We start from the raw sequence: 16,189 nt of genomic DNA, 5'->3' as shown, positions 1-16,189 counted from the left end.
TCTAATTATCAAACTCATACAAGGTAAATTAAAAAAAACTGCTTCGCTGAGTGCAGCTGGATACGCCTGCAGAGGTCCAACCCTGAACAGTTGGGGCAAAAATGGACACAATATTCAAGCTTGATACAGGTCTGAATTTGGATTGTAATTAAATATTTGACATATTATAGGTTTCTGAATAAATGTAGTCAAAGAACTTGAAATTGGTTATATGAATTGAATTTATATTCAATTAAAGATTTCTTGCTGTTGTGCAATACACTGTGCTGTTGCGCAATACTTAGTAAATCTGTTGTCAGACTATAAACAAATAAAGTTCAATTTCTTCTCAATGTCATATTTGAAATTTATGAAAATCAATAGGGAGATTACATCAATAGCTATAAATAATTCACCAAAGTTTCATGAGAACTGTTGAAAGCATTTTTGAGTTATTGTCCAAAAATTGGAAAATCCCCCCTTTTTTAATGAATAAAACCCTATAACTCAGAAATGTAAAATCTAAAATTTATAAAATTCTAAAGGGAGCTTACATCAACAGATATAAACAATTCACCAAAGTTTCATGAGAACTGCTGAAAGCATTTTTTAGTTATTGTCCGAAAACTGCAAAATCACCCTTTTTTTATGAATAAAACCCTCTAACTCGGAAACGTAAAATCCAAAATTGATGAAAATCGAAAGGGAGCTCATGTCAATAGATATAAACAATACATCAAAATTTCTTGCAAGTTGGTGAAAGCATTCATGAGTTATTGTCATAAAACTGGAAAATCCCCCTTTTTTAATGAATAAAACCCCAAAACTCGGAAACGGTAAATCTGAAATTTATAAAAAACGAAAAAAAAAAACTTTTTTGAGATAATGTCCGACATGTTGCTGACAGATGGACGGACAGACAGACAGACGGACTAACAGACAACGGTATACCATAATACATCCCGTAAATGGGCGTATAAAAAGTGGGAAGTCAATAATACCTGACAAAATCAAACCTCATACTATACCATTCAACAGAACGAATGGAAAACAACTGTCATATTCCTGACTTTATACAGGCATTTTCCAAAGAAAATGGTTGGTAAAACAATGTTCTGTAGGGTATCATTGGGGTATCATAAACTTGTATTCCATGCAAATAATAAAATGCTCCGCTGGGCTCAGCTTGATACGACCGCAGAGGTCGAACCCTGAACAGTTGGGGCAAGTATGGACACAACATTCAAGCTTGATACACAATGAATTTGGATTGTGATTAAATATTTGACACAGCATAGGTTTCTGACACAGAATGAATGTGGTCAAAGAACTAATAAATTATTAATTGACCTATTTAAACCATATCATCATTATTTGCTCTTACATATAAATCAGAAATAACCAATTTAAAATGGAAAATTTCAAAGAAAAATAAGGAAAAAAAAATCCCTCACCCCAAATTTTTTGAACCCCCTTATGATTCATCACCCCCACACTCAATCTAAGCCTTCCCTTTATGATATGGTACCTTGCAGTACAATTTCAGAGAGATCCGTACACTTGAACACAAGTTATTGTCTGGAAACTAGAAAAATGCTTGTTTTTTTGCCCCTTTTTGGCCCCAAATCCCTAAACGTTAAGGGCAATTACCCCCAAACTCAAACCCAGCTTTCCCTTTGTGATATGGAAACTTGAAGTACAGTTTCATAAAGATCCACACACTTACACACAAGTTATTGTCCTGAAACTAGAAAAATGCTTGTTTTTTTTCCCTTTTTGGCCCCTAATTCCTGAAATTTTGAGACAATTACCCCCTAAATCAATCCCAGCCTTCCCTTTGTGGTATGGTACCTTGTAGTACAATTTCAGAGAGATCCATACACTTGAACACAAGTTATTGTCTGGAAACTAGAAAAATGCTTATTTTTTGCCCTTTTTGGCCCCTTATTCCTAAATGTTTTGGGCAATTACCCCCAAACTCAATTCCAGCTTTCCCTTTGTGATATGGAACATTGTAGTACAATTTCATAAAGATCTATACACTTACACACAAGTTATTGTCATGAAACTAGAAAAATGCTTGATTTTTGCCCCTTTTTTTGCCCCTAATTCCTAAAATTTTGAGGCAATTACCAACAAAATCAATCCCAGCATTCCTTTTGTGATCTGGAACCTTGTAGTACAATTTCATAAAGATCCATACACTTGAACACACGTTATTGTCTGGAAACTAGAAAAATGCTTATTTTTGGCCCTTTTTGGCCCCTCATTTCTAAACATTTTTGGCAATTACCCCCAAACTCAATTCCAGCTTTCCCTTTGTGATATGGAACCTTGTACTACAATTTCAGAAAAATCTATACACTTACACACAAGTTATTGTCATGAAACTAGAAAAATGCTTGTTTTTTGCCCCTTTTTTTGCCCCTAATTCCTAAAATTTTAAGGCAATTGGTCCGAGAACACAGTTATTTCGTAGTGCATTTCTTTTAGACAATAAATGAAAATTAAAAAAATCCCACCTGCGCTTTCTCAATAATATTTTTACAGTGTGTTGTACTACTTTTGGGACAAATTATATCAAAATTATAGAAAACTTCATCGGCTCTAACTCAAAATATGGACAATTTCATGCTAAGGGGGTCTTCAAATCTTTTGACAGCTTCCGAAGTGCTAATTTTTAACATTTTTCAGCTGGACCAAATCACTACTTTACTTTAAAATTCATGACCCAAATTTTTTTACAGTGTCATTTCACCCCCCTACTTACTATTTGAGTCATAAAACATGGAGAAATAAATTCGGAAGGGGTATAAAAAAAATCGACAAGTAACACACTGTCCACACTAGGGACTATATTCGTGGACAACGAAAATCAAAGGACGATAACTGTGTACCCGGACCTAATAGGGTAGAAAAAGTTGACCAATCTTAATGAAACTTGGTATGACCAAAACTTATTATATTATAAGACTGCTTACAAAGTTTCATGGCAATAGGATATATATTATAGACAATATGACTAATTCTATATTCAACTTTGAGTGTTAAATTTAGACGTTAAAATTGAAAATTTTCAACTATCAACATTTGGGGCTTAAAAAATTAAAATATTGCAAAAAAATACTTTTGAAATGCCTTAATATATAATATATTATGTATTAAAAGCAATAAAGTACTTATTTGATTTATCAGACTTATCATAATTATTAAAAAGTCAAATTTATATGAGCCTGTGGCTAAAAATGGAGGTTTTCCAATGAAGGGGGGCCTTACATGAAGATGTAATATTTTCCAGCAATTTTAAATTTGTAAAGCTTTTTGGTTATAAATAATCCTTACATATGTATTTAATGTACTTTAAATGGAAAGAAAACTTACAAATAACATATCACATTAGTTCAAAAGGGTCTTAGGCCAAGTAAGACTGAAAATAATTTAGGGTCAATTTAGGCCGTATCACATATTTACATTTAAAAATGCATATTGAAGCTATATGAAATAAAATTTTGTGTCTTTTCTATCATTTCTATACTCAGGTGACATGATACAATAAATCTGAGCACAAAAAGACTCTTGCATTCAACTTTTTTTGCAGACAGTATGGTCTGATACAAAGATTTTTCACTTTTTAGTGAAAAACATGCATGCAATTTTAGTCTCAACAGGCTTATATTTGAACCACTTGCTATCCTACAGAAGAAAAGAAAGATATTATGTGACATAAAACAGGTACAAAAGACATTGTTAAGTGCTTTTTATACAAATTTAGTGAGGTCTTTATAATGGACTTCAACTTTTATGTTCCAAGCTCCTGACATTTAACTTGATCCAAACAGGGCGTTAGACGAGGATCATATATACAACACATTTTGCACATATTGTCTGAGATAATCTTCTTTTCTGTAGAGTCAGAGTTCACAAATGAGTAATACAACTGGATTGAAGCATAGAAACACAAATATTGACACATAAAAACCTGTCAGATAGAAAGTCAGAATGCCACTTATGCATCAAAATTGAAAAAGCTGTGAAATGCTTATTTTGACCATAAAATGCCAAAATTGGTCATTTTTACAGAAATTCTATCAAATAAAAGTTTAAATCCTTTAGTTTTATGCTATTTGATAAATTGACACCATCAAATCATTCAGGGAAGTTGCCAAAGTACAGATTCTATATTTCCTGATTTCACCTCTTAGGTCCGAGAACACAGTTATTTCGTAGTGCATTTCTTTTAGACAATAAATGAAAATTAAAAAAATCCCACCTGCGCTTTCTCAATAATATTTTTACAGTGTGTTGTACTACTTTTGGGACAAATTATATCAAAATTATAGAAAACTTCATCGGCTCTAACTCAAAATATGGACAATTTCATGCTAAGGGGGTCTTCAAATCTTTTGACAGCTTCCGAAGTGCTAATTTTTAACATTTTTCAGCTGGACCAAATCACTACTTTACTTTAAAATTCATGACCCAAATTTTTTTACAGTGTCATTTCACCCCCCTACTTACTATTTGAGTCATAAAACATGGAGAAATAAATTCGGAAGGGGTATAAAAAAAATCGACAAGTAACACACTGTCCACACTAGGGACTATATTCGTGGACAACGAAAATCAAAGGACGATAACTGTGTACCCGGACCAATTACCAACAAAATCAATCCCAGCATTCCCTTTGTGATATGGAACCTTGCAGTACAATTTCATAAAGATCCATACACTTGAGCACACGTTATTGTCTGAAAACTAGAAAAATGCTTATTTTTGGCCCCTTTTTTACCCTTATTCCTAAACGTTTTGGGCAATTACCCCCAAACTCAATTCAAGCTTTTCCTTTTTGATATGGAACCTCGTAGTACAATTTCAGAAAGATCTATACACTTACACACAAGTTATTGTCATGAAACTAGAAAAATGCTTGTTTTTTCCCCCCTTTTTTGGCCCCTAATTCCCAAAATTTTGAGGCAATTACCCCCAAAATCAATCCCAGCATTCCCTTTGTGATATGGAACCCTGTGGTACAATGTCAGAGAGATCCATAAACTAACACACAAGTTATGTCTGGAAGTTACAAAAATGCTTATTTTTGGCCCCTTTTTAGCCCCTAATTCCTTAACTGTTAATACCATAACCCCCAAAATCAATCCCAACCTTCCTTTTGTGGTATTGAACCTTATGGTAAAATTTCATAAAGATCCATTCACTTAAACTAAAGTTAGAGTGCGAAAACCAATGTGTCTTCGGACGACGACGACACCAATGTCATACCAATATACGACCACAAAATGTGTTTGCGGTCATATAAAAACTAGACATAATAAATTAACATTATTTATATTAGCAATATTAAACTTTAATCATAAATAACATTAGGTAATAAACAATAACAAATGATTGATGCTCAAAATACTTTTTCAGTAGCTGATTTTATAATAAATTCATAGATAGAGAAATATGGATCATAAGAATCTAACCATCTTCTGCAAGCCACAAACTCGTAGGGCAGATATGCTACCCTTAACATAAATGTATTGACCTTTCCTTAAGGCAAAGGAGTGTACAAAAATGTGTAGTAGGAGTACACTACCAAAATGATAAGAAATCTGTTACCTAAAGATGTCAAGTTAAAAATATTGCCTATCTGAAATACAATTCAATGTATCTAACAAACTGAAAATTATGGTGAAATCTTGATTCTATTGATGTGTGAACACATTATCATATGTCACTTAACCCTTTCCTCCATAATGACGCCTTTTGACACCACCCCCTTTACTCCATAATGACGCCTTTTAGACGCCTATGTAGTACCTCAGTTGAAACGCTTTGACTACAAAATGTCTGCATCAGACTTAATAATATTTGTATCCAATATTAAAAGGATATTCATAAGAATATCTGACTTAAATTTATTTGATGAAATATTTGTTTTTCTCAATGCATTAATACTTTAAAGCATATTTTCAGCATTTTATTGAAAAATCCTATGCGAATCAAGTATGCAAAAAAAAAAAAACCATTGAGGAAAGGGTTAATACCTATTATATGCCATTTATATACTTTGTAATTAAAAAGACATCCTACGTTTACAGAAGTCATGATATAAATTTACTTTATATTAAATTCATGTCTTTCAGGCCACCACATGGTCAATTGTTTTAGCCATGTTTCTGATTATTACACACATTTAGTTTTTGATGGTATTTTAACATCTTAGATTGCAAATAAAGTTTGTTACTTGACTTGCAGATGAACAAATACAAAGGTACTGATAAATTAACTTTCTTATTAACTTGCTACCGGCTACCAGAAACCATTTAATTACTGGGAACTCATTTATTTTTGTTGGTATCAATTTTCGTGGATTGATGAAAAAATGCAATTTCTATGATATTTGAATTCATGGTTTTGCAAAAGTCTGCATACAAAGCCTAAAGAACATTTGTAGTTCTTTGAATGTCTAACTTTGTGGTTCATCATCTCTATAAAAATTGGTATCAACGGATAATAATGAATCCACAGACCTAAACAATTATAATAAACAAAAACTGACTTTTTAAGAAAACATGATGTTTTACTTTCAGCCAATTATATACATTTTCACTAAAGTTTCAGAAAAGTCAGATGGATTGTTTTAAGAATTTTTCACCTATCAACAGGTGGGCACATATATATCACTTGATTTTCACACTCTTGTTACATAGTGTATGGTAATAAATTATATACAGTTAAAACAACTTCTTAACAGTATGGAGAGATCTGTTTTTTAAAAGCTGGATTCCTGTCCTACAGTACATGTGTGGAAAATATGTTTTAGCTATAGTGTATACAATAATTCAAGAAAATTATAAATCCTCTCAGGGAGGTATTAAATATGTTGAAAGTTTAAACTTTATCAATTAACAAGCTCTCAATTCTTATCACATTGTAACAAAATAACAGATGAAAGTAATTGATAAAATTATATAACACTGACATAAAATAAAAAAAACTCATAGTTAGGAAAAAATTACTCTTAAGCCTCTTTGCTTAGACTTACTATATCAGTTTTAAGGAACGTGAGTGATGTATTATTGAAGGAATGAAAAACAATATGTGTAACTAATAGAAGTTATCAGGTTATATAATTGACATTATTTTAATCATGATTTACTCAAATTAGAACTAGTCATCTCATAAACTATGTAATAATTAGGGGAGGACAAATTAATGATAAGCACCTTTGTGTCATAATAAAAGTATGCAATTTGAAAAAGAAACAAAGGAATTTATTTTTTTTTTAGACAGTATAGTATATAGATATTCATTCCAAGTGGTTTTCTGAATCCTCTTGATCAGTCCCTCGTTAACCAAAAGTTTGGAGAGGTAAGGATGTTCATATCATAATCAGCCAAATTGGATGTAAAAAATAGCAGTGGCTGTCAATAAAAAACTTGGCCCCAAGGAGATGAATTTTGGTGTTTGTACATGTACAAAACAAAATTAATGGAGGAATTATTAAAATACATGTTATAATCATTGTCGGAGCTAAAGCACTACTTGCAAGTAGTACTATACACTTTGGACTCATTCCTACAGCACAGGAGTTGTATAGAAAGTCTTACTAATACAAATCCTTGCTACAGGTATGAACCAAGGGAGAGTATAAAACGGCTTGAGACTTTCTCTTACATACCAATGTCATGAATTTGGTAATGGATGATCACAGAACTATTACTCTGACAATTTTAAATTGTAAGGGATATGTACCTACTGAAAGACTTACTCCAATCAATTAAACAGGCTAGCTTTAATCCAAAAAATATATACCCACTCAATAACACTGCTTATTTTTAAATAAATTTTCTTATGGTCACAAGCATAAAAAAAACCCATTTTGATTACAAAAACAGTATTCAAACAAACCTATTTTCCTCTTTGTTTCCTGATATTGTTTATTATGTATGCAACATTTGACATTTATCTAAAGTAAAATAATTCTAAACAATAATGATCTTAAGACATAACTACAGATAAATAATTACTGGAATGCTATTTTCTAATCAAGTAGACTGATCACAGCTTTCATTATAATTGACATTTAGTCATGTGATCAGAGCAAAAATAATCAAAGTTATGTAATTCAAACAATCTGTTTTAACAAATACCGAAAAAATTGAAAAAACAATTCTGCTGACAGTTCGATCAATAGATAATTATACACATTTAAACATCTTCTTTAGATAATAACATATTTTCTAAATTCAATTTCCATCCCCAGTGGGATGTCTGTGTTGATTTTCAAAAACGAGAACGTCTTTAAATGAGGTTGAATGATTTCAAGGACATTTAGGTGAAGAAAAGAAAAAGAAAATTTTTCCAAGTTTACATAGTATCTTAAAGGAAAATGAAAGAGATGATGTCAGACAATCTTATATTTAAAACTGCTGTGCAAAGGAATGACAGAAAACTTGATTATGATCAATCAAATGGCATTGCATCATATCATCAATAAATGTATGACATACTTAAATTCTGGAGAAATCACAATAATCCCTTAAAATGGACCTTTATCATTTCTCACATTTTTCATGTATTCTTATGCAAGCCCAAATTCAGTCTGTTTTTTTAAGTTCATTCACATTACATTAAATAGATATAAGAAGATGTGGTATTAGTGCCAATGAGACAACTCTCCATCCAAGTCAAAATTTATAAAAGTAAACCATTATAGGTCACAGTGCGGTCTTCAACACGGAGCCTTGGCTCACACCGAACCGTAAGCTATAAAGGGCCCCAAAAATTACTAGTGTAAAACCATTCAAACGGGGAAAAAACCAACGGTCTAATCTATATAAAAAACGAGAAACGAGAAACACTTATGAACCACATCAACAAACGACAACTACTGAACATCAGATTCCTGACTTAGGACAGGTGCAAACAAATGCAGCAGGTTTAAACGTTTTAAGTCAAGAAAATGCACTGATTTATCAGACAAATTATGATATAACTAGACTAGACTAGATCAATGTGATATGATCAAAACAAAATAAATTTGAAATATGTTCATTTTTTGCTTAATTTGATTTAGTTGAAATAAATGGTTTTTTTTATTATAAGTATTTTCATGGATTAATATTTGAAGATAGTCAGCCAAAAGTTTTGAATATTCAAAATCGATGATCTATTAATTTATGAAAATTTCAGAGGGAATTGAGTGGATATCAAATTGTACTCGTTCCCATCTAGTGCTAGAGCCTTTAATTATCCTCTTGGTGCCTTTTCCCTTTCTGTAACTACAAACATTTGAAGAACACAAATACATACATTTTGAACATATGTACAAGTGTATTTACTGTATTGAGTTAAAGAAGGGGATAGGGCACATTTAATGAATTATGTGAAGTGGACTGATGTGTTGCTCCTTTATCTTTTGGATAAAACAATGCCTGCATGTCTTTCTTTTGACCCATAGTTCATGATTTTCCTTTTGGTTTCTTCTTACCTTTTTCCACACACACCATAATTATATTGTTTACTAGTAACTGTTTTTTTGATTTTCATACACAGATTTTGGCACTTATTTCATAACCTGTTTCATTACTTTATATAACACTTTCTACTGATTTCTATTTTAGTATTTTTCGTGAAATACTTGAGATTGGTTAAACATTTATTATCTACAATTTTTTGCATTTCTTCAATTTACATGTACTTTGGCATGTTTGTATAACACACCGATATTTTAAGACCAGTTCTTTAAAGCACATAGTATGAGTATTTGAAAAATGTCTCCCTCAGCTGTTTTCCTGCTAATGAAGATTTTTAAAAATCCTCCCTCTGTGATCTGTTTATAAAATCAAAGCAAAGAAATGCTGGAAAGGCAGTTTCTAACTAAAAAAATCAATGTTTTTGTGTTTAAATATTCTGTAGTTTAAATGTCTGTAGATTCTTATTCTTTGTATATATAATATGCAATCTCCTCTAACTTCCTTTTATTGCGTTTGGTAGCAGCAATACAAATACAATAGTTTTGGTTCAAGTCGTCAATTCTGCCATCGAGTAATTATTAAAAGTTATGGCCATTTTGTCTTTAAAATTGCCCTATATAACATCATATGATAAAATACAATTGCATCTAACAACCAATCCCAGAAATGACCACCTACCAAAGCATGGAATGAGGAATAAACATTTCCAAAAATCCAATACATGTATAATCTATTTTCATCTCCATTCTTGAAATTCAACTGTTTTTTCATGACAAAGATTTACACAATTTCCATCATTTAACATTTAATTGATGACAAACTATTGAGATTATACTAAACAACTATGGATTGCTCAATAAATTTTTTTTTTTTCAATATTAATTAAAAATAAAAACATAGTTTAGAATTAATCTAAAACTACTAAAGAACAAAATAGCAACGAAACAAGAGTGCACAAACTGAAATATCTAGCCACAAAATGAGGTCAATATCTGATGAACCATGTAAAATGGATATGTCCACCTTACAATCATTCCATATACCAAAATATAGCTCATCTTGCCTATAGTATCTGAGAAACAGACCTAATTACAAAGACTAAATGTTGACCAATGAACCATGAAATGTCAAAGTCAAGGTCGAATAAACCCTTAAAATGAACATGTACACATAACAATCATTTCATATACCAAATATAGTTGATCTTATGCTTCTAGTATCTGAGACATTGACCTAACCACGAAAACTAAAAATTCATCACTGATCCATGAAAATAAGGTAAAGATGAAAATGTACACTATACAACAAATATAGTTGATCTTTTGCTTATAGTATCGACTCAACCATGAAATCTAAACATTGACCAATGTAGCATGAAAATGAGGTCCAAGTCCTATGAATACTGCTAGAGAGGTATGAACATCTTACCAGCATCCCATTCACCAAATAGATTTGATTAATTGCTTATAGTATCTGAGAAACATACTTTAACCATGAAAACTTAATTATGACCAAAAAACAATGAAACTGAGGTCAAAGTCAGGTAAACACTACAAAACAGATATGTACACCATACAATCATTCCATACAACAAATATAGTACAGTATAAAACCTGAATATAAAGATCATCCTTGAGACCATAAAAACTGACTTAAATTAGAGAGATGACCTTTGAACTGAGGATTCAAAATAAATGAAAGCTACAATCCTGAAAGATAAATATATCCATGCTCTTCTTTAAAAAATAATCAGCTAATTTATGAATTGCATTCCCCTACTTTAATTGTATCTTATGCTGAAAATACACAACTATGTCATGAGCACATGATAAACCTGTCCCCTTATTTTGACCATTTAAGTACCATAAATCAAGAATAATAAATATTAAAAAAATGAAAGCAAAATTAAAATAGAGTTTTACTTTCAAAAACTTAACATTTTGTCAAACAAAGTTGAGTTATCATGCAATGTGCTCTGAATAGCAAAGTTTTTAATAATTGAAATCCCATAAATTTGGAATGACCAATCTGAAAATCATAGACATGTTATTCCATCATCACCTTTCATTGATGGGAATACAAATTTTGTTTTCTTATCAAAATGATCTTTTGTCAAAGCATTTTTATCCATTTTCTCTGTACCTCTCACAAAAACACCATTTGTGTGTTTAAGATTTAATTAGTACAAATCTTTGTAACTGAATCCAATGTGTTAGTACCGCATAGTACATTCTGATTGATGTTTATATGTCTGACCATAAGACTGCCTTTTTCTGTTTGTCTGCACTCAAAACATATTGTCCAGAAGGATGCCATGCACATGCTACAACAGCATTACTGAAAAAAAATAAAACCAATTTAACCACATATTGCGTAATCAAATTATTACCTCTATGTATCATCAAATTATTACCTCTATGTATCATCAAATTATTACCTCTATGTATCATCAAATTACTACCTCTATATATCATCATATGTGTTTCCAGTCATAAGTAGATTCGAGTACATTTTAATGTTTTGTATTTTAAAGGTAAGTTTCAGACACAGATGGAAAGTACTTGTTAACAATCACAAAATGTACAATTCCTTTTTACAAACTTTTGGAAAAATCGGGGGGGGGGGGCACTTCCTATGTAATGAGTTGTAGGGATGAGCCGCTGGAATAGGTAACCTTACAAGCTTCATGATATATGATAAGATAAAGAAACTAAGATGAAATATGCGATATGGTTGCTGATTGAATCATAAATATCTGAAACTAATCAGATGTCAATTTTTTTCTCAGATGGGATTGAAACTACAGTTGTTAATGCATAAGGTATTTGTCAAATCTATTTATCACTCCATGAAATAATGTAAGCATAATAGCTTTAAATAGATTTTTTTTCAACAAATATATGATAAGGTATGTATCTGTGTTATTCAAAGTATATGAAAAGGGTGGGTACTCAATCTCTCAGCTGCTAACCCCAACCCCAAAATGGTTGAAGCAGCAGCAGCACCCCCCCCCCCCCCCCTTGTAATTGTGTAAACTTTTAACCTTTCCAATTAATTTCCCCTACATCTGTGAAAGATTCATGAAAATTAATAAACCTTGAAAAAAAAAATTACATACCTTTTTAAATGAACTATATTTAATTTTAATGTTTATTTCAAACTTTGTAATTAAAATATACATTAAAGTCTAAATGGGAAAACATTTTTACAAGATTTTGTACAGTTTATGTGTGTATTAATATATTTTCAAATCTGTACATACTTATGTTCTTTGAGTACTCTCTCTACTTTTTCTTTTGCAATGTTCCAGATAAAAATTGAGCCATCATGTGAACCAGCTATAGCATAACTACCATCTGGGCTGAAATAAACAGATTCATTTATAATCCCTTCGTATTTCACAGCTATATATCCCTATTTCAACAATACTTGCTGTTTAACTTTTAAACAATGTTAACAGAATGAAAGTGAACTTAATATGTCTTAAAAAATAAGGAGATGTGTGATATGAAAATATTTAGTTGTCAGAACACAAGTTGATGTAATTTTCAATCAATAGGTTTTCCTGAATTTAGTATTGTAATGATTCATACCTATTTACACACAGCCTTATTTTGGCTTTACAATATAGAGTATTAGACCATTACAATACTTTTTAAAATCTATGGTCCAGAAGGTTTTGATATTGGGACTACTTTACAATGGGTGGATAGATGTCTATGTTAATCACATGCACAACAAGACATTTTCCACTGTAGAAATCACATGTCAAACAGATACACTATCACACATGTACATGTGTGCCATTAAAGTACATTTTTTGGTATCAGTCATGTTTCCTTGAAATGAACAAAATTGTCCACAAAATATTGCCTCATGTATCCACTGGTCTGGTAATAACCCCTCTGTTCTGATATTCTATGGCAAATAATATTGTAATATTTCTTCTTGTTACTTTAAAGATCTTAAACTAATGAGAGTATACATATTACTTTTATCCAATGTCATATTAAACTCTAAAAAGTAATACGGTGATTGGTTTCTTACTTTAAAATATAGAAGCAAATAAAATAAAAGATAAGGTGTACCTGAACACTGCCCTTGACCAGTCACAGCTCACATTAAAGTGGTCAGCACTGAAAAATAGAAAATAATTAAGATATTATTCTTCCAGACACTTCAATGGTTACTTTAAATCAAAGCACTGTAAGCGCTGTAGGCAGTTAACCAAAAACCAAGGCAAACGTAATTATGAAAACTGTGGCAGTGTTGCTTCAATTTTTTTTTAAGATTTGAAAGAACAAACATTAAACATTCTAATATTGTACATATATGTTCATTAAACAAATTGATTATTAAGGCAAATTAATTAATATTTCATCAAGGTTTTCAAAAGCAACTCATATATCAATGTAAATGACCCCCATCTTCACCCCCAAGTGCATGATGTTACTCCATACCAAGTTTGGAATAAAATGACAGGTGATTATAAAACAATTGGTCAAACATTCTCGGGCTTTACACTGCTTGAAAGATTTATATGTTTTCTTTAAAATGAGCCATAAATGAAAATTATTATAGGCCCAGAAATAATTTAATAAATAATTAAAGAAAATTCAATTAACCTAGACTCATTTTTTGCATCAATAAAATTTTATAATAAACAAGAAATAATTGTAACAGGATGCCGTTACGAAGTCTCCCAAACAAAGCCCCCATAATTCGTCATTCCCATGGTCTCCTGACATTGGGAAAAGTCCAGTTCATATTGGTTTGGTCTAGTAAAGTGATATGCATATGTGACACATAGGAGATTGACCCTGTATGTCATTCAAATCTTTTTGAAATGATGAACTTTAATAAATATGGTTTAGGTGTAGGTATCTCGACCGTTTACAAGTTCTCAAACAGGAGGGGGTGGGGTGACCCCATGGACTCCCCCTATATTTCATTTGATTTGTTATATTGTCCCATACATGAATACATATGGTTTAGGGGTGGGGATCTCGACCATTTCCAAGTTCTCAAACAGGAGGGGGTGGGGTGATCCCAGGGACTCCCCAAATATTTCATTTGATTTGTTATATTGTCCCATACATGAAAAGATATGGTTTAGGGGTGGAGATCTTGACTGTTTACAAGTTCTCAAACAAGAGGGGGTGGGGTGTCCCCATGGACTCCCCCTATATTTCATTTGATTTGTTATATTGTCCCATACATGAATACATATGGTTTAGGGGTGGGGATCTCGACCATTTCCAAGTTCTCAAACAGGAGGGGGTGGGGTGATCCCAGGGACTCCCCAAATATTTCATTTGATTTGTTATATTGTCCCATACATGAAAAGATATGGTTTAGGGGTGGGGATCTTGACTGTTTACAAGTTCTCAAACAAGAGGGGGTGGGGTGTCCCCATGGACTCCCCCTATATTATATTTGATTTGTTTTATTGTCCCATACATGAATATATATGGTTTAGGGGTGGGGATCTCGACCATTTCCAAGTTCTCAAACAGGAGGGGGTGGGGTGACCCGAGGAACTCCCCATTTATTTCATTTGATTTGTTTATTGACCCATACATGAATATATATGGTTTAGGGGTGGGGATCTTGACTGTTTACAAGTTCTCAAACAGGAGGGGGTGGGGTGTCCCCAGGGACTCCCCCTATATTTCATTTGATTTGTTTTATTGTCCCATACATGAATGTATATGGTTTAGGGGTGGGAATCTCAACCATTTCCAAGTTCTCAAACAGGAGGGGTTGGGGTGACCCCAGGGACTCCCCATATATTTCATTTGATTTGTTGTCCCATACATGAATATATATGGTTTAGGGGTGTGGATCTCGACCGTTTACAAGTTCTCAAACAGGAGGGGGTGGGGTGACCCCAGGGACTCCCCCTATATTTCATTTGATCTGTTTTATTGTCCCATACATGAATATATATGGTTTAGGGGTGGGGATCTCGACCATTTCCAAGTTCTCAAACAGGAGGGGGTGGGACGACACCAGGGACTCCCCCAAATTATTTTCATTTGATTTCTTTTATTGTCCCATATAAGTATATATATTGTTTAGGGGTGGGGATCGTGACAGTTTACAAGATAAAAGTACATTTTCAAACTGAAGGGGGTTGGGATGCCCCCCAGGGACTCACCCTATATTTTGGTTGATTTTTTTTTTATTGTCCTGTTCTCATTACTGAAGACTGCATGTGTCTATCACTTACTGTTTTCGAGAAAAAGTCATTTGAAAATTAAAAAAAAATAAAATCCCATAGGGTTCTATAGTAAAAACCTCCCTTCTTCAGTCCCCTCCAAATACCCCTAAATAGACCCCAATGCACAAACAAAAGATTAATGACTCCGCTAGACATGTTTGTCTAATATTTTATGAAACCCTAAGTAAATCTGACAAACAGTCAAAGTTGTCTTCTTAGACGGTTGATTGGATTCAGTCCGACTTGTCTCGGGGACGAGTTGTCCACATTACTTAAACACCCCATTCAACGTCTGCATCTGTTGCATGACCTCGTTTCATTCATAAAATAACAACAACCTTATTTGGCAAGATAGGTTAAGAATTACCGCCCACTTACATAACTTTATTTCCTCTATCATAGAGATTTGTTGTACATGAACAATATACCTGCGCATTTTGCCATTTGGGAAATTTAAACGACTTGTAATTACCGATTTTCGGCGATGAAATATTTCATACAATTG

General features: G+C 32.4%; 1 protein-coding gene across 2 annotated transcripts in view; it reads right to left on the bottom strand.

The window, feature by feature from the left end:
• Positions 1-11,361: 11,361 nt before the first annotated feature.
• The window catches only part of LOC127737783 (autophagy-related protein 16-1-like), a 35,499-nt gene continuing 30,671 nt past the window's right edge, over positions 11,362-16,189 (bottom strand). For both annotated transcript variants that reach the window (XM_052248701.1, XM_052248702.1), the window contains 3 exons: positions 13,550-13,597; positions 12,724-12,822; positions 11,362-11,798 (listed from right to left, as the gene is read on the bottom strand). In XM_052248701.1, the coding sequence (XP_052104661.1) occupies positions 11,705-11,798; positions 12,724-12,822; positions 13,550-13,597 (241 nt within the window). In that variant the 3' untranslated portion in view covers positions 11,362-11,704. The remainder of the gene's footprint in view (positions 11,799-12,723; positions 12,823-13,549; positions 13,598-16,189) is intronic.

Source organism: Mytilus californianus, unplaced genomic scaffold (genome assembly GCF_021869535.1).
Source record: "Mytilus californianus isolate M0D057914Y unplaced genomic scaffold, xbMytCali1.0.p SCAF_4, whole genome shotgun sequence".
Lineage (NCBI taxonomy): Eukaryota > Metazoa > Mollusca > Bivalvia > Mytilida > Mytilidae > Mytilus > Mytilus californianus.
The sequence above is the reverse complement of the archived record's forward strand: the minus strand, read 5'-3'. Positions and strand labels throughout refer to the sequence as shown.